The sequence below is a fragment of the Acinonyx jubatus genome, chromosome A3 (assembly GCF_027475565.1).
Source record: "Acinonyx jubatus isolate Ajub_Pintada_27869175 chromosome A3, VMU_Ajub_asm_v1.0, whole genome shotgun sequence".
Taxonomy (NCBI): Eukaryota; Metazoa; Chordata; class Mammalia; order Carnivora; family Felidae; genus Acinonyx; species Acinonyx jubatus.
In genome coordinates, this window is record NC_069388.1 from 65,938,212 (window position 1) to 65,960,233 (window position 22,022).

A 22,022-nucleotide genomic window follows, 5' to 3' on the forward strand; every position below is an offset into this window, starting at 1 on the left:
AAAAACATAAAATTAATTTAAAAAACCTAAAAAATGACTATTTCACTATACCTTCTTTCCAGTGGATTCCACCATTCTTGCTTTATCAAATCTTTTTTTTTAACACAGCAGGAAATAATTGGTGGCAATGATAAAATTCCTAGAAATTGCAAAATATTTCAAAATACAGATCGCTAAGATTCCATAATGTACCTTAGGTTTACAAAAAGCATCTGATGGATTCATATAACTGCAACATAGATTGATTTTTTTAAGTAAAAATTTTTCTGCTTTTTGGAAGATCTGTAAGAAGAATAAAAGTAATAAAATACCAAACCTTTTTAAGTGTTAGAAGTGCTCAGAAAATAAAAAACTGAAATTAGTGCAACTGCTCTTGACAGTACACTAAGGGTTAAGCTTTCTTCATTCTCTTATTTTAGTTTTACTGGTTCATAAGCCATAGAATTTATTTCTGTTCTTTTCAGGGTTACCCTTAAGGTAAAAGAGAAATGAAAGCAGCAGCAGCAAACATGTATTGAGTGTTTACATGTACTGAGTAGTGTTCTAATGGCTTTACATGTATTGTACTTAATCCTCCCCATAACACTTTGAGGGTTATTGCCTTCCTATTTGTAGATAAGAAATTTTAGGCACAGGAAGGTATAGTAACCTTAATGTCACACAGCTAGTAAGGCATAAGCTAGGATTTCGTCCAGAGAGTCTGGCTGCAGAGCCACAGAAATAGCTATTTTTACAAGATGACCTAGAGTTCTCAGTGAAAAAAGAATTATAGCACTCTTTTTCTTTCTCAAAGATTTTATTTTTAAAGTAATCTCTACATCTAACATGGGGTTCAAACTCACAACCCTGAGATCAAGCATCGCATGCTCTACCAAGTGAGCCAGCCAGGCACCCCGTAGCACTCTTGACATGCTATAATCCCCTTTCTTCCAATTTTCTTGTTATTGCCTAGTATTTTGGCTCTACCTTTAAAAATATTATACATATTTACAATCAACTCTACTCAATTTATTAACATATTTTACTAATTCTTCACTCATGATGTATTCTTTTTTCTTTTTTAGTTTTTATTTGAGACATAGAGAGAGGGAAAACGAACAAGTGGGGGAGGGGCAGAGAGAGAGGGGGACAGAAGATCTTAAGTGGGCTCTGTGCTGACAGCAGAGAGCCCAATGCGGAGCTCAAACTACGAACTGTGAGATCATGACCTGAGCTGAAATCAAGAGTTGGGACACTTAATTGAGCCACACAGGCGCCCTTTTTTTACTTTGGGGTGCACGGGTGGCTCAGTGGGTTAAGGAACCGACTCTTGATTTCGGCTGAGGTCGTGATCTCATGGTGGTGGGATCAAGCCCCCTGTAAGGCTCTGCACTGACAGCTCAGAGCCAGTTTGGGATTCTCTGTCTCCCTCTGCCCTTCCCGTGCACTCTCTTACACACATGCTCTCAAAATAAATACACATTAAAAAAATTCACATAAAAAAATAAATACCCAGTCGCCCCTTGCATCAAGTTTGTATAGGTGATGAACTCTTAATTTTGTGTATAGCCTGACTTTGGGCCTCATTTTTACTGATAATTGATAGTTTAAATGGGTATAGAATTCAAACTAAAGTTATATTACCTCTATATTTTAAGGAAAGAGTATTCCACTATCTTCTGGAAATTATTGTCCTGGTAAATATACTGTCATTATAGCTCATATTTTGGGGTAGGCACTTTTTTTTTCACTATCTTAAAGAACTCTTGGGGTGCCTAGGTGGCTCAGTCAGTTGAGCAGCCAACTCTTGACTTTGGCTCAGGTCATGATCCCAGCACTGTGGGATCGAGCTGTGCATTGATCTGAGACTGGCTTTAAGATTCTCTCTCTCCCTCTGCCCCTCTCCCCAGCTCACATGCATGTGCTCTTTCTCTAAGAAGGAAGGAAGGAAGGAAGGAAGGAAGGAAGGAAGGAAGGAAGGAAGGAAGGAAGAACTTATTATGTTCTATAATTTCACTACCAAGCATTTATTTTTTTTTTAATTTTTTTTTTAACGTTTATTTATTTTTGAGACAGAGAGAGACAGAGCATGAACAGGGGAGGGTCAGAGAGAGGGAGACACAGAATCCGAATCAGGCTCCAGGCTCTGAGCTGTCAGCCCAGAGCCCGATGCGGGGCTTGAACTCACGGATCATGAGATCATGACCTGAGCCAAAGTCGGACACCTAACCAACTGAGCCACCCAGGCGCCCCACTACCAAGGATTTAAAAGCAGACCTTTTTTGCTTTTAACCCGCTACACAACCGTTCAGTAATGTACAATTTTAATATGGAAACTTAGGTTTTACTTCAATTCAAAGTCCTCATATATAAAAGGGGTATATTACCTACATGATGGGGGCTGTTACAAAAATAAAACATGCACTTACTGTATACCAAGAATAGAGTGATCAATAAATGATGTCTATTAATATCACAACTACTGGGCAGGAATTACCAAAATTCCTTGTGTTTTGTCATGGATATAAAAATAGCTAATTACTACTTAAGTGCTTTCAAAAGTATTTTCTTATTATGCTTAATATATACATTGATATTATATATGCAATACATAATACATCATTTCCACTGTGTATTGAAAGTCCCTACACTGATATCAGATATCTATTAGTAGGGAATTCCCATAGCTTCTGGTAAGTTTTCAGAAACTTCATTGCCAAATAGTATTATAAATAAAAACATTCAGGACATCGAACAAGATGAGCTTACTATAGAAAATATTATCAAATATTTACTGATAATCCTCCAAACATTAAACATAAATGACCTTTATGCTTACATATATTTATTTACTACATAAATGTAAGTGACAGCAAGCACTTGAGGCTGAGATATGGGTAGCTACCAAAAAAGCATGGAGACAGAAAAGCAAGTGATTAAACACTGAAGTCAAGCAACCACTGAGTTCAAAAATTTCTGACAGTGTAAAAAAAAAAATGACAGTAGCAACATACAGGGTTCATTCAAAAACAATTTATAGGTAAGCCTGTCAATGACAAAACAGAATCATAATAAAGAAAAAAGGGCAAAGTATAGAGCATTTTGAATCTGGGTTAAAGAATTTAGATTATTCTACACGTGGGAAGACCTGAAGTGGAGAGTGCCTAACTCAACTTTAACTTTTTTGGAAAAGAAACACCAAGACAAAGTGAACTGTAAGATGAACAGAATATGATGACAGAGTTAAAAATCTGTCCTGGTAATTCTTCCATGTTCTCTGGCCCATTTCCTCTTACTAAGAATATCCTTTTTTTCCCTTTTTTCTATCTGTGACATACTCATTCTTCAAGATCTAGTTTAAGCATTCACTTTCTCTGGCAAGTCTTTTCAAACCATTTCAGCCTCAGACTAGTTTCCCCTCCACTCTTAAATATTTCATGTATACATTCAATCAATAACATTTAATCTCATATATTAACGGTGGGATTATTGTTTTAAAAAACAAATTTGACATTTATCAAACTTTAAAATGCAAATATCTCTGACTCAATAACTTTTATGAAACCGAAACTGTGACATAAACATGTGAAGATACTTGTACAAAGATGTTTACTATAATTGCAAAAAATAAGAACCTGAATATTAATAGAGGTACATTTAACATAAATCATAATCCATTCATATAATGAACTATTCTGCAACTGTTAAAAAAAAAAAAAAAACAGCTATTTATACTTATACTGATACAGAAAAATGCCCAGGATATATTTGAGTAAAAAACAACACTTAATTTACAAATTAATATAGTATGATTTCTTTTTAAATAAAAAGAGTATGTGTTTACATACACATATATTTAAAAAATTCTATAGTAAACACACACAGTTAAGAGTTACCTCTAGGGAGTGGTAGGTCAGGGGAAGAGAGGACTTTTCCTTTAAACATGATTTCCTTCTATATTCATTAATTCACTTAACAATCACTCAAAAATTTCTAGAGTGCCAGGCTTATGACTTATCTATTTCTTTGGCACTTACATATTAAACGTTTTTTGAAAGAATATTTTATGTTCTTGTTTACTGCACTGAAACACCTTGAAGGTAAGCTTTTACTTTCCCACAGTAACAACCATAACACCATACAACTAAATGTTTACAGATTCACACAAATATGTTAAAGTACTTAAAAATGGAATGAATAGATTTATATCAAATTTATGACAGTTGTTGCTTCTTGAGAGGGTAAAAGTGAGGAAGGGAATGGGATGAAAGGTTCTTTCTAAAAAAGATTTAGCTGGGGCGCCTGGGTGGCGCAGTCGGTTAAGCGTCTGACTTCAGCCAGGCCACAATCTCGCGGTCCGTGAGTTCGAGCCCCGCGTCGGGCTGTGGGCTGATGGCTCAGAGCCTGAAGCCTGTTTCCGATTCTGTGTCTCCCTCTCTCTCTGCCCCTCCCCCGTTCATGCTCTGTCTCTCTCTGTCCCAAAAATAAATAAAAAACGTTGAAAAAAAAATTAAAAAAAAAAAAAAGATTTAGCTAATTTCATGTATAATTTTTTTCATAAAAACTCACATATGATATTGATCATTTGTATGTTAGAGAGGTGCAAATTTTCTTTCAGTCTATCATTTGCTTTAACTTTGTTTATTAGCAACCTTCATTGCGCAGAACTTTCCACTTATCTTACATAGTCAATTTCTTGATGTTTCTTTAATGATTTTCTTTTTTTTTTTTTGGTGTTGCTGAGGAAAAAGTACTTTCTTCTAAGTTTTCTATGATTTTCTAAAAATACTGAGCTCTTACTTGGAGGACATTATGCTAAGTGAAATAAGCCCCTTACAGCAGGACAAATACTACATGATTCCACTTAGGTGAGGTGTCTAAAATAGTCAAACTTATGAAGGTAGAGTATATAATGGTGGTTCCCAGGGTCTGGGGGGAGAGGGGAAATAAGGAGTTGCTATTCAGTGGGTATAAAGTTTCAGTAATGCAAGATGAGTAAGTTCTTCGGATCTGATGTACACCTTGCCTACAATTAATAATACTGTATTATACACCTAGAACTTTGTTAAAAGGATAGATCTCATGTTAAATGTTTTTACTATAATAAAACATTTTTCAATTGAAAAAAATGTCAAGCTCTTTAATCGTTCGAAATGTAGTTTTTGGTATTGTACAAAGTAGGAAATTAACTGAATGCTTTTTCCAAATGAATAATCAATAGTCTCAGTATCATTTATTGAACAGTAAATAATATAATTGCTGGAATAACATAACTGCCTTTTTTCAACCAGTCACAACTGGTTGAAACAAAAAATTAAGTCAATTAATAAAAAAAAGCTATTAAAATTTACTTGCATATTTTAAGTTATTGAACACAATAACTTAATAACTATAACTTAATAATTATTCTAACAAAATTAATTTTTATTTCAGCTAAAAAAATTACAGAAAACTTTATCTGACCAATAGGTTCAACTAATCACTAAACTGAAAAAATGAACAGAATGTTAATAAAATTCTGAAGCAAGAAGAGATAACACCATCATCACTGACTCGGAGTCAGGAGATCTGGGTTCATTCCAACCACCACCTTGAACAAGTAAAAAACCTCAAGAATTGGGACTATGGTTCTACATCCAACATTCTATAATTTCTAACTAATTTACCATCTCTACGATAATTAAAATATCTAATCATAATAGCTGACACCAAAAGAGCAAAGTATATAATCTTCTTTATCGACCTGTTGAAGATGTTTACCAGATGTTCTTTATATCACTCTAAACATCAAATAATTTAAATTCATTTTCCCTAGCTATCTCCTCAGCATATACTTCCAATCACGTGAAAGGTTTAGTTACCTGTCAGCTTATCCCAATTTAGAATAACACTTGATTTTTTTTAATAGACATATGTTCTCAACCATTGCAACATTTTACAAGTCTTATTACTCTGATACATTATCATGTGTTTACACACACACAAACACACTTTAGGTTGTCCATATTGTTTTCTGCCATACTTAGTTCTGGCTCAACATTTCTAAGTGATTATTCATTTTTTTGTTGTTCCTATAAAGATGAAGGTTCATTTTTTTGTTTAACAGACCATTCAAAGTAATTTAACTTCTATTCTTGATTTTTGAGGTACTTAACCTCAGCGCATTTATTATTTATTTTTATTTTTTTATTAAAAAAATTTTTTAGAGGTTAGAGTGGGAGAGAGCCAAAGCAGAAGAAGACTCTTAAAAACTGAGAACAAACTGAGGGCTGATGGGGGGGTGGAAGGGAAGGGAGGGTGGGTGATGGGTATTGAGGAGGGCACCTGTTGGGATGAGCACTGGGTGTTGTAATGGAAACCAATTTGACAATAAATTTCATATATTAAAAAAAGAGAGAGAGAAAAAAAAATTTTAAGTTTATTTATTTTGAGAGACACAGAGAGCAGAGGAGGGGCAGAGAGAGATGGAGAGAGAGAATCCCAGGCAGGCTCTGTGCAGTCAGCATAGAGCCTGATGCAGGGCTCAAACTCACAAACCATGAGATCATGACCTGAGCTGAAACCAAGAGTTGGGCGCTTAACTAACTGAGCCACCCAGGCATCCCGCCGCCCCTGCTTTTTTAAATCTATGAACTTAATATGTATAGTAACCTAAATTAGTAATATGAACAAACCTCAGTCCAGAGAAGGAAAAGGAAGGGAAACAGAAACAACCATTTACTAAATTTTTGTAAATGTCTATTTGTAAATGGTTAGCGCTATTTTTTAGTTGTTGCTTCCATATAATTCAACCTAAAAAAATTTCCCCCAACCTCACAACACCAATATGACTACTTCATAAAAGAATAAAAGCTGTATTTAAATACACCTATGTTACTCTTGTTCCTTCTTCAGCTACCCAAAGTCACTGTTTCAGGAAAATACTTTAAATTCATCTGTAATCAGCTCTTCATAAAACTATGATAATTACTATCTAGAATCTATACTTAATGACTGATTTTCCCTAAACCACACAGTAGCCCCTACATTAAAAACAAAACAAACAGTTCACCTCTTTCAATGAAGGTTTTTAGTGTATTTTCCAACAAGAAAATGTTTTCTCTTGGTTAAGGTTTATAAGGAGTCTATAAGATGATCAGAAGATTGGCCAAGTGTGAGATAAGTTAATTCCAAATCTAATAAATTTAGGCTTCAAAGGTCCGTATCTTCTGAAAGTCACTGTGGGTTCTTATTTATTCTCAAACACATTAGGTTCCATAATCCAAAACTTCTAAGAATACAGTATCTTAGAATGGGAAGATTTTTTACTGATAATGATACAACAATCTCTTAGCAATCTGTTTCAACTTAATAGTCATTATTTTTTTCGGAGCTATCTCCAGTTTTATGGGAAGAAAATCCTCCGTATAAAATTATCAAATAGACATGAGTCCATACCACCAGAGTACAAAAGAAATAGCCACTTGTTCTGACCAATAAGAAGTTTCACTTTTCTTTCAAATATCCAGTTTGTATGCTAAATTTCCATCATTCAACCAGGCATGTATGTAATGAAAAAACTGTATGTATTTGCATGTAAATAATCTACAGTCACAAACTTGTCCTAGAAAGACAGTATCACTGGCTCAAAAAAAAACCCAAATAACAAATTTGTTTTTCATTCAAATTCTGACTTTCTTATCATCAGTCATCTTCATTTCCTGCAAATGATATAAGCAATTATTATCCTAAAGTTGCTGTGAATACAAAAACTAAAAATGTCTATAAATTAATAAACACTCAAAACACAGAGAACTGAGAAATGTAAAGTTTCAAGCTTGTATTCAAATGTAAAATGATGTATCTGAGGATCATGTCATCAAACCAACTACTAATAATCACAATCATCAATCACAACCATTAAAATCTTTTAAAAAAATACAAACCTCCTTCCTTCCAGATTCCATATATGGTATTTGAAAAACAAAGAAATGTAAAAGAAGTAACAAAAATCACCTCCCTCCACCATCCCAAGATACTACTGCTAACATTTCACCAAAAATTTTTAGACACTTCACAAAATCAGGAGTGCATATTCCCAGTTTCAGAGAGTGTTGTGTGTGTTATCAATGCATATGTATGTTGGTATGTGACATTTCTGTAGCCCTCTAAAACCAGACTTAACTTTACAAACCTTGGACAAGTTCACTACACCCAGATGTCTCAGCTCTGTTTTTCAGTTAAAGATTTCAGCTGAGAGGTTCTCAAATCAAATGACTCAGAAATAGAGGGAAGTTTCCCTGTGAGATGTTGCAGTAGAGACTAAGAGAGCATCAGAAAAAATCCATAAAGGCACCTTCAGAGTATGCCTTTACAACTAACTTATATGTGGGATTACAGCTGCTATGAAGGACCTTAAAGTGTTGTTTTACCTCTGCAATTGAAGATCTTAGATTCTGGCAACATATAATTTTATTTAAACCTGTCCGTCTACCTTCAGTTTCTGGATATATAAGCAAAATAACGAATACAATGAAGGACTACACCATGAAAACAAGATAAATGACCCCAACTCTGCAGGTAATTTCTTTCACTAGGCACATTTTCTTTCTTAATAACTTACACACAAGCATGCTATAATTTAGCTTAAACTTTGGGCTGCAACAACTTTCTAAGTGTGGCACAGAGGTAATTCAATAAATGATTAAAGGGCAGAATATATATCAGACTACGGGGAGTCAAAACAAACCTTCATCTTCATACCATTTCATAAAAAACTCTCCAACAGACTCTGGACTTGGAAACAGTGGACAGATAAGGTTATGAATGAAACTCCAATGTGGTATATGTATGTATGCATGTATATGTGTGTGTATCCTTAAAAATATGTATCAGAAGAAAATGAAAACAATATCAACATCCTTATTTGCAATTCATTCTGGTCTCAAATGTTATTTAAATTTAGTCTCTAACTCAATTATAAGTTCCATAAAGGCAAGAACCATGTCTGTATAGTAATACCTAACAAATTCAGACCTCACTGATTTCTACTGGCAATTTAAATGATACAGAAAGAGTTTTAAAGCAACTCAGAAGTCACCTTATTCAAAATCCCCTGATGTAGAAATTTAATTCTAGGAAGGGAAGGAAAAAAAAAGCCACTTTGATGAAAAAGCTCAGGCTCCTTATCCCCAAATTTAACATTTACTTGATGTGGATAGGTGTTTAACGTTTATTTATTTTTGAGACAGAGAGAGACAGAGCATGAACGGGGGAGGGGCAGAGAGAGAGGGAGACACAGAATCGGAAGCAGGCTCCAGGCTCTGAGCCATCAGCCCAGAGCCCGACGCGGGGCTCGAACTCACGGACCGCGAGATTGTGACCTGAGCCGAAGTCGGATGCTTAACCGACTGAGCCACCCAGGCGCCCCTGGATAGGTGTTTAAAAAAAAAAAAAAAAAAAAAAAAAGGACAGGAAGGTAGCAGTCTCCTCTACACTTCTTATCGTGGACAAGAAAGAACAACTGTTAGCACTAACACTGAACTAGTAAGTGCTGAAAGAACAGACATGAAATAATAAGATCTTACTTTTTGATATCTAAGGCTACCATATTATCTGTTTTAAGCAAGTGGTTCTTTAACAACAGAACCCCATTTCACTCATTGATGGCCTGCCATTTTCAGGGGATACTTATATCATGGGGAGCATAAGCTTATAAGACACTAACTAGCACACTTCAGCACAAGCTTTCAGCTGAGGAAAAACTTATCAATGATACTGGCTGAGGTACTTTTACACCTTCTTCTCATACATCAGGAACTGATGATCTGGTCAAGGACTAGAAAAACAACTTGAGAACAAAATGCATCCCAATTTTTCTATGAAGCTTCTGTAATTTTAAAATAAGCATAATTTAATAAAGGATAATCAAGATATGCAGAAAAAAATAAATTAAACAATTAACCAAATAAAAGCAAAATATTTTCACAGGCGTTAAAAAGGTAAGCTTAAAAGTAGTAAAAAAAAAAAAAAAAAAAAAAAAAAAAAGGATTCCACACTGAAATGGAGAAACAAACTGTGGCAGTTGCAAAAACAAATAATTTTGTAATGAAGGCTTAGAATCACATTAAATTCCACAGTAATTTTGAAAATTCCTAAATATAAAAAAAGATTTCCCTCCTCCTCAAAATAACCCAACCTACAACCTATGGGGAAAATTAAAGTATATTAAGGTGACGGGTAAACTTCCTAACACCACTGTTAAAGGATGCTAGAGCAGATATACCAAAGACTTAAGAAAAATACTAATATTTGAAATAAAATCAATTGTTTTGGCAGCGTTAATTATGAGAGGACACATTCACATCTGTCTTTTTTTTAACGTTTATTTTTGAGAGAGATAGAAAGAAGAGGCAGAGGATCTGAAGTGGGCTCTGTGCTAACAGCAGAAAGCCCAATGTGGGGCTTGAACTCAGGAACAGTGAGATCAAGACCTGAGCTGAAGTTGGATGCTTAACTGACTGAGCCACCAAGGTGCCCCATATTCACATCTGTCTTAAAGTTGTTTTATCTCCCAAGTAAATGGAAGCTTTGTCTTTGAGAAAAGAAAACTGATGGTATAATGTTGAGGTAAAAGACTTACCAGGAATGGGTACCTGTATTCACCAAAAGATATACATAAAATGCTCACAGCACTATTCCTTACAGCTAAATATTAAAGTTCTATGTCTCTTAATCATAGAATGAATAAATTGTCATTTACTCATACAATGTAGTATTACAGATCAACAAGACTAAACAAACTATTGCTATAAGCAACATGGTTGAAATAAATACTGAGGGAAAGAAGCCAGACACATAGGAATACAGACTGAGTGATTACAGTTATATAAAGTTGGTACCTAAGACAGACAACGGACAAAACTAATCTAAGCAATCCAAGCAGTAAGAAAGACAGGGTTGGGGATAGTGACTGGGAAGGCAAGGGGCTGGGACAACACACAGAATTCTGATTTCTGGGATACTGGTAGTGGTTTTTTTGTTTGTTTTTTATTTTATATTTGAGAGAGAGAAAGAGACAGAGAGAGCATGAGCAGGGGAGAGGCAGAGAAATGGAGGCAGAATCTGAAGCAGGCTCCAGGCTCTGAGCTGTCAGCACAGAGCCCGACACGGGGCTCAAACCCACCAACTGTGAGATCATGACCTGAGCCGAAGTCGGACGCTCAACAGACCAAGCCACCCAGGCACCCCTTTGGGATACTGGTAGCGTTTAATTCTTGATCTAGGTATTACTGGCTACACAGACGTGTTCACTTTGTGTAAAGTCATCAAGCTATACACCAATGATTTGTGCACTTGCGTATTTTTATTAAAATGTCAGTTTAGGGGGGGTGCCTGGGTGGCTCAGTGGGTTAAGCATCCGACTTCAGCCTAGGTCATGATCTTGCTGTTCCTGAGTTCAAGCCCCATGTTGGGCTCCGTGCTGACAGTTCAGAGCCTGAAGCCTGTTTCAGACTGTGTCTCCTTCTAGCTCTCTGCCCCACCCCCACTCATGCTCTCTCTCAAAAATCAACATTAAAAAAAGCTTAGTTAAAAAAAACTAATAGATTTTTCACAATTTAAATAATTATATATGGTTATATATAGCGTTTATGTGTGTGTGTGTGTGTGTATAATTACATACAGACTTTCTAATTTAAATGACCACTGCTAATTTAAAATGACCCACACATACTGTCACTCCTACCTGCTCTAATTCTTTTTCTTCTCTCCATCCCAATCTTCAACCCAAAATTAGTCTTTTGAAAAAATAAAATGTGAAACTTTTAAGAAAATTTTAGGGTCAGAAGTAGATTAGTAAAAACAATAAATGTGTAAGGGAAGTGATTCTTATAAGACTATTCCACCCTCACCTTCCCCTGACATACTTATTTTGTCTCTGAGGAAGCACTCCTACCCAAAGCCTTTGTCCAAATCACTTATTTCTATCTCTTTTACTGGGCCTAAAATACCAAAATTTGACTAAGGGATCAGTTTCTTAAAAATGCAAATGCATTTCAAAGGATCATGAAGATATCAGTCATTTACACACAACGGTGAATTAGTTCTGTGGCTACTTTTAACACAGAAAAATGAGTGATTCCACCATTTCTTTTACCATACAATCACTTTGCCAACAATTCAATTTCGAAATATAGGATCTTCACCCACCTCCATTTCTTTTAAACAAGTCTTCTTTGATCCTTTCTCTCTGCCATGGTACAAACCCAGAATGATTTCTATTTTCCATTTGTTAAATTTTATTTCACTTCTAATTTCCCTTAAAGCCTGTTTTTTTTTTAATATGTATGATTATATGGGAAGAAACAATTACTAGTGACATATATATACCAACCCTGTCCAACTCAAAATATAACAGGTGAATAAAAAAGAGCTGTATGTTCTTTCTCTTCCCCACCTGCTTCCTCTTAAGTGTCAGATTCTCATAAAGCCACACAGTCTTATACATACTATGTTATAGACTATGGATGCAAGATACAAAATCAATATTTCAGTGTAAAAAAGAATTCTCATTAAACTCAAGTAAAGGCAGCAAACCAGCAGAGGCTAAACTGATTCAAGTCAGTTATCAATACATGGTACTAAAGAAATCAATGTCAAAGACTGAACCCCTATAGGAGCCAGTTAATTCCATTCTGAGGAAAAATTTTTAGTAGTCAAAGATTTTGACACAACCCAACCTGAACATCTAGAAAATGAGTGCATGCTGCACACTAGAAGAAATCAGTAAAGATTTTCACTGTTACCAGAAAAATAATTTTAAAGCACAGGTTATTATTCCATTTCTATCACTCAATTTCAAAGCTTTGAGAAAACAGAAAAGTAGGCTCTCTTTGTACCTCTTCCTTCGTGAGATGTGGAAATATTCCATTATGTTTTTTAAGGTTTATTCACCAGTTGAGGGAACAGCATTTAATAATTTTTTCTCCTCTTTTGAACACACACAATTTTTCATTTGTTAGAAGGACTAAACACTGACAATTGGATCTTTAGAAATTGGGGACAATAAGCAACTTACATTTGCTTTAATATACGATCTTAATTTGGATGTTTTAAAACAAAAAATACACAATGTATTCATTTTCAAAGTACATATTTTTGATATTTCCTTAAACTAAAATAAATTATACAAGGGAAGTTAATTGGTTTCATTTCTCTATTTTCTAAGGATTAAGTTTAAGCACATTTCTGTGTTAACCAAACATATAAAAACCCCAGGCTATACATGCAAAGACATCAAGCTATGGTGACAAAAGGATATTTAGTCCACAAACCTGTCAAAATTACCACTGAAGTGTAATTTAACTCACATTTTTCCTTCCTGAAATAGCCTAGTCTATAACCATGAGCTAAAATGACTTAACACCTTTTATTCATAACTTATGAGTAATTCAAGAGAAATCTACCCCTCTTTACACAATGAGTACTTAGTGATCTCAACAAGCTGGAAAAACATGCTGGCCAATCAGTACAATCTCTTCCAGAGACAAATCTACATTAGAGGTAAAGTTATGATCAGAAGGTTATTTAAAAAATGTTAAAGCAGGTGTCTAACAATATATAGCATCAGACTACTGTACCAGTCTTCAATAAAATAAATGGGATATGAAAGGAGACAGATGTGCTTCAAGGGCTAGGTTATTCCCTCCTCTGAATGTGATGGACACATTCTGCCAAATGTATTTTGTTATCTCTCCTCTTGTTTATGGGAAGATTCAGTGATATAAATCAATTTTGAAAATCTCTGCTATTTACTAGGACTACTTACTGCTGACTTATGTCCATCTTACAGAATTGCTAAAAGGGTTAAATGAGAGTGTATTAGACTCTAGTACATAAGCAAAAACAGTGATCTATGTTTATTATTGTATTTCAAATACTCATTTCTTCTGTTTCCTTATTCTTTCTTCAAAGAATATTTCAATTTGCTGGCTATAAAATGATTTATAATTATAAACCAGACTAAGGTTTTGGGTTTTTTTTTATGTTTATTTAATTTTATTTTTTGAGAGAGAGACAGAGTGTGAACAGGGGAGGGGCAGAGAGAGAGGGAGACAAAGAACCTGAAGCAGGCTCCAGGTTCTGAGTTGTCAGCACAGAGCCCAACACGGGGCTTGAACTCCTAAACTGTGAGATCATGATCTGAGCTTAAGTTGGAGGCTTAATCAACTGAGCCATCCAGGTGCCTCTCTCTAAGGTTTTATCAAGTCACCTAGATTGCATTTTGGGGTATGCCAGAAACTAATGACTCATGCACATTTTATCTCTTGGGTTTAGTTTTATATATAACTGATTCCATTGCTTACTATTATTAATATTTTATTTTTTTTAATTTTTAAATTCTATTTAGTTTTGAGAGAGAGAGAGAGACAGAGCGTGAGCAGGGGAGGGGCAGAGAGAGAGACACACAGAATCAGAAACAGATCCAGGCTCTGAGCTGTCAGCTCAGAGCCCAATGTGGGGCTTGAACTCACAAACCATGAGATCATGACCTGAGCCAAAGTCGGATGCTTAACCGAATGAGCCACCCATGCACCCCTATTTTTAGTGTTTATTTTTGAGAGAGAGAGAGAGAGAACACACACAGGGGAGGAGCAGAGATGGGGGTGGTACAGAAGATCTGAAGCAGGCTCTGTGCTAACAGCAGAGAGCCTGGTGCGGGCTCAAACTCTGGAGCCATGAGATCCTGACACTTAACCAACTGAGCCACCCAGGTGCACCTATTACTATTTTAAAAAGCTGCCATTTATTGAGCATCTGTCAAGTCCTAGATACTTAAATCTCTCATCATTAATTATTCCATAAAACAAGTATTACCATCTTCATTTTAAAGATAATCATGTAAGGCTCCAAGAGTTTATATTGCTTTTGCCATGTCAAACAGCTTGTTGATGGTGTAACCAGGATTAGAACTAGCTAGCTGTAACTCTGAGCTTTTTAGAAAAATTTTTAAAAAATGTTTATTTATTTTTGAAAGAGAGAGACAGAGTGTGAGTGGGGGAGGAGCAGAGCGAGAGGGAGACACAGAATTCAAAGCAGGGTCCAGGCTCTGAGCTGTCAGCACAGAGCCCGATGCGGGGCTCGAACCCAAGAACTGTGAGATCATGACCTGAGCCGAAGTAGGACACTTAACCAAGTGAGCCACCCAGGCACCCCTGAGCTCTCCCTATCATACTGCCCAACTGTCTCAACTGGCATCTTTTGCTTATCATTTTATTTTCAGAGGGTTAACAACTGCAATTTGGGGGTACTTTGCTAGTAACCTCACATACAACTGGAATTCTCTGGAAGTTGAGAATGTAATTAATTCAAAGGGCTGATTAAATTAATAAAATGGAAGGTCTAAAACAATAACTCTTCAGAGACTAGTGGGACAAGAAAAACACAAGAGTTAACTTATTAGTAATAAATATGGGGACTATAAGGAACCTCAAGTTGAAATAACTCTTTATTACAGATTGTTTAGCTTCAAAATTAAAACACATAGGGAAAAAAACCAAACAAACTTGGAAATACTCACTAGCCTTGAATTCTCCCAAATCTAAGTCCAGGGGTCCTAACAGGTCAGGATCTACAGGTAGTTCTTGCCTTACCTGGTAGGTTTCCAAGCTGGTTGGCCTGTCCTTGGGTTTGCCAGAATTTCCAGTAAAGAAAGAGAAAAGCAGTATAGGGACAACCCATAGGCCTAATCAGCAGAACTTTCACATCAGCATTGTCACACTATCTCATGTTTTCTCTGAAAATGTATGTTTATCTATTTTGAGAGAGACAGCAAGAGAGCAAGAGTGGAGGATGAGGAGAAAGAGAAGGAGAGGGAGAATCCTAAACAGGCTCCATGCTGTCAGCACAGAGCCTGATGCAGGGCTCAATCTCATGAACTGTGAGATCATGACCTGAACAGAAATCAAGAGTCATACCTTAACTGACTGAGCCACCCAGGCACCCCACTATCTCATTTCTATCCCTCAAATAACTTGTTAAGCTTTGAGAAAACAGGCTCTTTTCCACCCCACCCTACTCCCACAAAAAACTGGGTGGCATTTCTCCTTTCATGGATGTAAATATTTTGAAGGTTTGGCCACCAGATGGGAGAGTAGTGGCCCACAGTACTTAATTCCTAAGACTGGAAAAATCATGTCCTTTGCCCAGAACTCTTCTGTCAAAAAAGGTTGCAGAAGTTCCTTATTCTTGCATTCTGTAAGTTCCTTATTCTGAAGAACCTGAAGGTAAAATATCATGAGCTAGAACAAGCCCACAGAAGGTATGATTAGCATGCATGACTAGAACACTAAGGAGTTTCCTGGCTGCTGCATATTATAATATGTAGCTCCATTAGGAATATTTCACATATACTGTATGTACTGCATTATTTCAACATGTTTAGTTAAAACAAAACTCTAATTCCAGGGTCATCGGTGAGATTTTTATCCCACAAATATGGAACTAAAAAGACTATGTTTTTACTCTCTACAATTACTTCAGACTAGAAATTAATAGCAATACCATTAATATATTGTATTAAATCTCTTGAACTATCAATGATTATATAATTAAAATTTCAGCACTTCAAAAGAATCTTATGAATTCTCCAACCAGAAAAAATTACACCTATTTTCAAAAACTTTGATATCAAGACTTTCAGTTGTCAAGTTTCATTTTTTATGTTTTTATTAAAACACAATAAATGAGAAACTAATAATAGTGATTGATTCCAAGCAGGAGAATTTGGTCGCTGAAGGCAGGTGTAGACAAGAAACTTCTGAATTTTAAATCATTTGTATTTATTACCTATTTTAAGTAACCAATTTTAACTACAAACGAAAAATGCTCAGAATACATAGCACTTCTGCAGACTTGTAACCTTACCTCATACTTGTAGAAAAAGACTATCAAAAAGATATTAACATAAATCACAACAAGCTGCAAAAGCTAAATCCTTTCAGGATTTCAAAAGAAAATAAATATAAAAAAATCTACCCCACACTACTTCCAGATTCACTGAATCTGGACTATATCATCAAAGTGTCCCTATGTGGAACACCAATTATTTTCTACTAATTTAAAGTAGTATGTGAAATCTTAAACTCTGGAACTTAAACTAAAAGACCAAAACCAGCTAATGATTAGTATTCCATGTTAAGACAGTGGGCCATTACAGATAACATGAGTGAAGACAGCATTCCATGAAACACTCAGGCCAAATATTTCCCAATGTGGGTATAAGTAATTGTCCCCAATGGAAGGTTTTGAAAAGTCCTCATAAGAATTCACTGTATTAGACTGTTTTTTTCCTCTTCAAACACTGGCCATGGCATATAAGAGAAAGTGTGTGTGTGTGTGTGTGTGTGTGTGTGTGTGTGTGTGTGAAAGGATGTATCAAGGAAGTTTTTAGACCAATTATCTTGTGGGTAAAGGAGCAACAAAAATCCAACACTGACAAAATTTTTGCTTGAAAAAAAATAAAAACTACATTGTAACTATACTATTACCACTAAAAAGCCAAAGTCCATCCTTTTATGTGAAATAAGTAAGTAATTTTTTATATTGAATGAATAACTTGTCTTAAAAACAGTGAGTCTGACTTTAATTTCTGACCTGGAAAGCTGTCTGATCCACTATTATGTAACTCTATCCAAACTCTAATGCAAGAGCTACATACCCATTAAGAGTTAGTAACAAGTACAACACACACATACATGTTGGCTGTAGTTCCTTAATTACCTTGTCAAAATTATAATACCCACTATATTCTTAAACAACAAAACCTCTCCTATCCAGACCAAAAATAGTGACACTTCCCATGCTCCATAAAACTTTTAAAAGAGAGGTTATTCCTTTGACTAACTTCTCATCGTGTGAACTGTACGTTTTTAAAAAGTAATCTAATTGCCAATTTTTGTAGAAGGACATATTTTACTTAAAACTGGCAAAATCTTTACTATTTTACTCTTTTAAGTTATCTTAATGTTTTATTCATTTTAAAGCCATTTATCTGCCCTCTAAAAGACCCACAGAATTTTCCCTGAAGGCTAATCAGCAAGTTCTTTTCCCCTCTGTGTCAACATGGAATTACCAGAACAGTTTCTACTAGCTGCAGCAAAGCAACAATTCTACAGTGCATTTGATTTACTATTTGGTTAGGTGTATACTGAAATTTTGATTTCTTGAACATCTTTTTGTTAGTCAGCTTATGGACATGAATGAAAAGGAAACTGACACTCTAGTATGCTAATGCCAACAACCAAGTAATTTTACTTCAAAAGGAAATAGACTTTAGTGGCTAATAATTCAAACAAATGTTAAGAAAAGTACCCAAGATAAAAGTACCTCAACTAAGTTTGAAATTACACACATCATGAAAAGGAGATTCAGAATAAATATTTTAAAATACACAACGGGACTAAATTAAGTTTGGCCAAACAGATTTGATTCAGCCCTAATGGTATGAACAAATCAGTACATCTTAAAAACATTTCCAGCAATTAAATCCTTACTATGCTAGGATTTCAATCTAGTATCATTGTTTTCTCAAAAAGGACTGTGAACTCTACAGTATATGGTGGAAGGGGACTTGACTATTATTTGAATGGAACACAGGAAAACCCTGCTATGCAAATGTGAAAGGAAATGATGAAACTACAAATATTTTTAATTTACAAAAACATGGTAAATGTATCCGAGAATCATCAAAACATATTTACCAATACTGTTGCACAACACCTCTAACTGGCTTGAAACATCACATTCTTTCAAGCAACATATAGCAAACTGCTTTCTCAAGGACCATCTGTAACAGAGACTAGTGAAAACCCTTTGAACTATTTTTCAAAAGATTCTCATCTCTCTTTTTAAGTATTTTAGCTAAGTACAACATTGAAACAGTTTTTAAGGAAGGAATGTATAATTTTTAAAAGGCATTTAATCTCAATTCGCTTAATCAAAGGAGGTGTGACAACCAACGCATGTAAAATTAACCTTAATCCGCCAACGAAAACACGCAAAATGTCTCCTAACAATTCCCCTCCTCCTTAAAACAACAACCGTACACATAAATATGGTACTGACCTCCACTCCCACTGAGAGCAGCTAATTAATAAAGAGAATAGTTACGTTTGGAGACCAAGGTGCCACATCCTACCTCATATATCTCCCAAAATAACCACATCATCAAAGTAGAACTGAACATTATTTTTGCTAAAGCAAGAATCCAACCCCCGGGAGCTTCAGCCCTTAGACAATGGTGGTTACCAGACAGAGCTGCACAGTTGGGTCCAAATGACACATTTCACTAGGCCTTGGACACAGCACACACACTCACACTCTCCCAAGGGGCCAGTTCCAAGGAAGGGGCGTTCAAACCCCACTAGGAGACGGAGGGTAGCACGGAGGCGTAGGGGTTTGCTAGGGGAGGACAGACGAGAGGGGTGGTCGATAGAACCGAAGGGTAACTGCACTGACGCGAGGGAGGGGACTGGAAATGGCCGATGGATTCTATATTTATTTATTTAAAGGTCTTGATTTAACGGGTCCTTCCCAGGGGTTCTGTAACTAAAGCCAAACTGCGCAGCAAACATTATGGGGTTGGGAGAGTAGTCGCTGCTCCCCCTACCCCGTGACTAGGGAGGGGGGTGGGGGAAACAAGTTCCCCGGCCAACACCACAGACCACTCGGATTCCCCCCCTTCCCCCTCCTCCACAGGAAGGGGGAGGCTAACAGAGAAAAGGGGGAAAACAAGTTCCCCAGCCAGCCCCACCGCCCGATCACTCCCAGTTGTCCCCCCCCCCACCTTCTGTTAGGAAGGGGGAGGCTAAACCGTGGAAGGCAGCAGAAAAGGGGGAAATCCCACATTTTGCCTCCCCCCACCCCAGCCACCAACAGACTCCTGCGGGGTCCGTGAGCCAGCGAAGGAGCCAAAGGATGGGTGGGGGTAGAGGGTGCCGAGCCCCCGCAACCAAACAAAGCGCGGCCTGAGCGAGAGCCCGGGCGAGTGGGGAAGCCGCGGTTTTTCCTGCCGTCCGGGGCCCGGGCCGGGCTGACACTGCGGCACCGGGGGACCCGCCTCCGCTCAGCCTCCATCTCCCACCCCGGGGGCGCACAGGCCTCCCCCGCCCGCCCCGGCCTTCCTCCCCGCGGGTCCCGGCCGGCCGGCGCCCGAGCCGGAGGGCGGCGGGGAAGGAGCGCGGCCTTACCCCGCTCGCCGGCGTTGTTCCGCTCCTGGGGCAGCGGCGGAGGCGGCGGTGGCGGCGGCGGAGGCTGCTGCTGCTGCGGCGGCGGCGGAGGCTGCTGCTGCGGCTGCTGCTGGGGCGGCTGCGGCGGCGGCTGCTGCGGGGGCTGCTGCTGCTGTTGCTGCACCGGGCGCGGCCGCGACACTCGCCTGGGTCTCCGGTTGGCGGCTCGGACGGAGTTCATTTGCCGGGCTGAGGTGGCGGCGTTGGCGGAGGGACACACACACACACGCACTACGAGCTGCGGGGCAGGAGAAGGGGGTGGGGAGGGGGAGGAAGGAAAGGGGGCGAGGGGAAAGGGAGATGGGAAGGGCGGAGGGGGTGAACGAGACCCCGATTCAAGAGAAAGGCCGGCGGAGACAGACAGAGACCGAGCGAGGCCGGGCGGGAGGGCCTGACGCACGGGGAAGGCCGAGGCCGCCGGGCGGGGCGGCCGCGAGGGACGGAGACAGAAAGACGGGCAGAGCGAGAGAGAGAAAGAAAGAAAGGGCGTCCGCCCGCCTGGGGATCCCGAGGCGAAGCGCGGCGTCGGCGGGTGAGGAGACAGACTCCGGTCCCGCCGACTCCCGAGCGGCGTCTCAGGCGGCGGGGGGAGTGGGCGGGCGGGCGAGGAAGGGAGAAGGAGGAGAAGAGAGGGAGAGAAGGGAGGGAGGGAGCAGGGGGCGCCCAGCTCTTTTTTTTCCTCTTCCTCCCCCCACACCCCCTGAAAGAGATTTCTGTGAGGAATTTTTTCTCTCTTTCTTCGGCCTCTTCTCTCTCCTCCCCCCCTTCTCTCCTCGGCGAAGGGGAAATGAGTGTGAAGGGAGGAGATAGAGGGAAAAAGAGGCGTCGTCGTTCCTCCTCCTTAAAGGAACCTTTCCTCCTCCTCCTCCTCCTCAACCCCGTAGCCGCTGCTTCTGCTGCTGCTCCGTGGCAGGAGGAGCCATTGACACCGCCGGAGCCTCCACTCGCCCAGTGGGTCCCTCCCCGCCGCGGGGCTGGCCAGGGGCGCGGGGGAGGGCCGCGGGGCGGCGGGGGGAGGGGTGAATGGGCGGGGAAGCCGAGGGGCGGGGATTTCGGCAGAGCAGCCAATGGGGGGCGCCCATACAACCTTCGGGCCAATGGGGCCTCTGGTCTTATGGCGAAGTCCCTTCCTTCAACGCCCTGTTTCCTCTCTCGGGTTTCCTCCCTGCCTCGCCTAGGAGGGGGAAGGAGGGAAGGGGAGTGTGGTGGGGCGGGTGATAATGGGGAGGTATCAGGGCATATAATAGAGCGGGGGGGGGGGGGGGCGAAGAGAGCGCTAGTGCGTAGCGACGATTCTAGGAGAGGAGGTGCTCGGAGGAAAGGGCGGGGGCTGCTGATGTAATGGGGAGAAGTGATTAATCCTTCGATTCGCCTTTTTAGTCCTCCCCCCGCCCCACCACCACCACCTTCACCCAATTTTTTAAGCAGAAAAAAAAAAAAAAAAAGTGGAGCTAGGGAGTCGATCCTTGGTAACTTGAGTTTTCTGTGGTAGGTACGTTCAAAGTGTGAGCTGTAGGGAGCGCTAGAGATTTTGTGCCCTTTAGCCCAGCTGAGGGTATTTGCAAACCTTGAAGATCCAATTTACCGAGCTTTCAGCCTGTAACCGAAGTTTGGAGTAGTTTGCTAATCTTCGTGACTAAGAGGAGTCACCTAAGTCTTGAAGAGGTTTTGGTAAACAGGCAATAGACCTTGGTCAATTTATTTTTTGGAAACTTGGTCTATGTTCAAGAAAATAATATGTGAGAAAAAGGAGAGAAGTAAATGTGCTGAGGTTAT

The 22,022-nt window shown here is 38.8% G+C and overlaps 1 protein-coding gene across 2 annotated transcripts in view; it reads right to left on the bottom strand.

Annotated features, from left to right (window-relative positions):
* The window catches only part of FBXO11 (F-box protein 11), an 83,929-nt gene extending 62,787 nt beyond the window's left edge, over nucleotides 1-21,142 (bottom strand). Inside the window, exon 1 of one of the 2 annotated variants that reach the window (XM_027072508.2) lies at nucleotides 20,208-21,142. In XM_027072508.2, the coding sequence (XP_026928309.1) occupies nucleotides 20,208-20,427 (220 nt within the window). In that variant the 5' untranslated portion in view covers nucleotides 20,428-21,142. The remainder of the gene's footprint in view (nucleotides 1-20,207) is intronic. The other variant, XM_053200566.1, reaches the window with a different exon arrangement.
* Nucleotides 21,143-22,022: the final 880 nt, after the last annotated feature.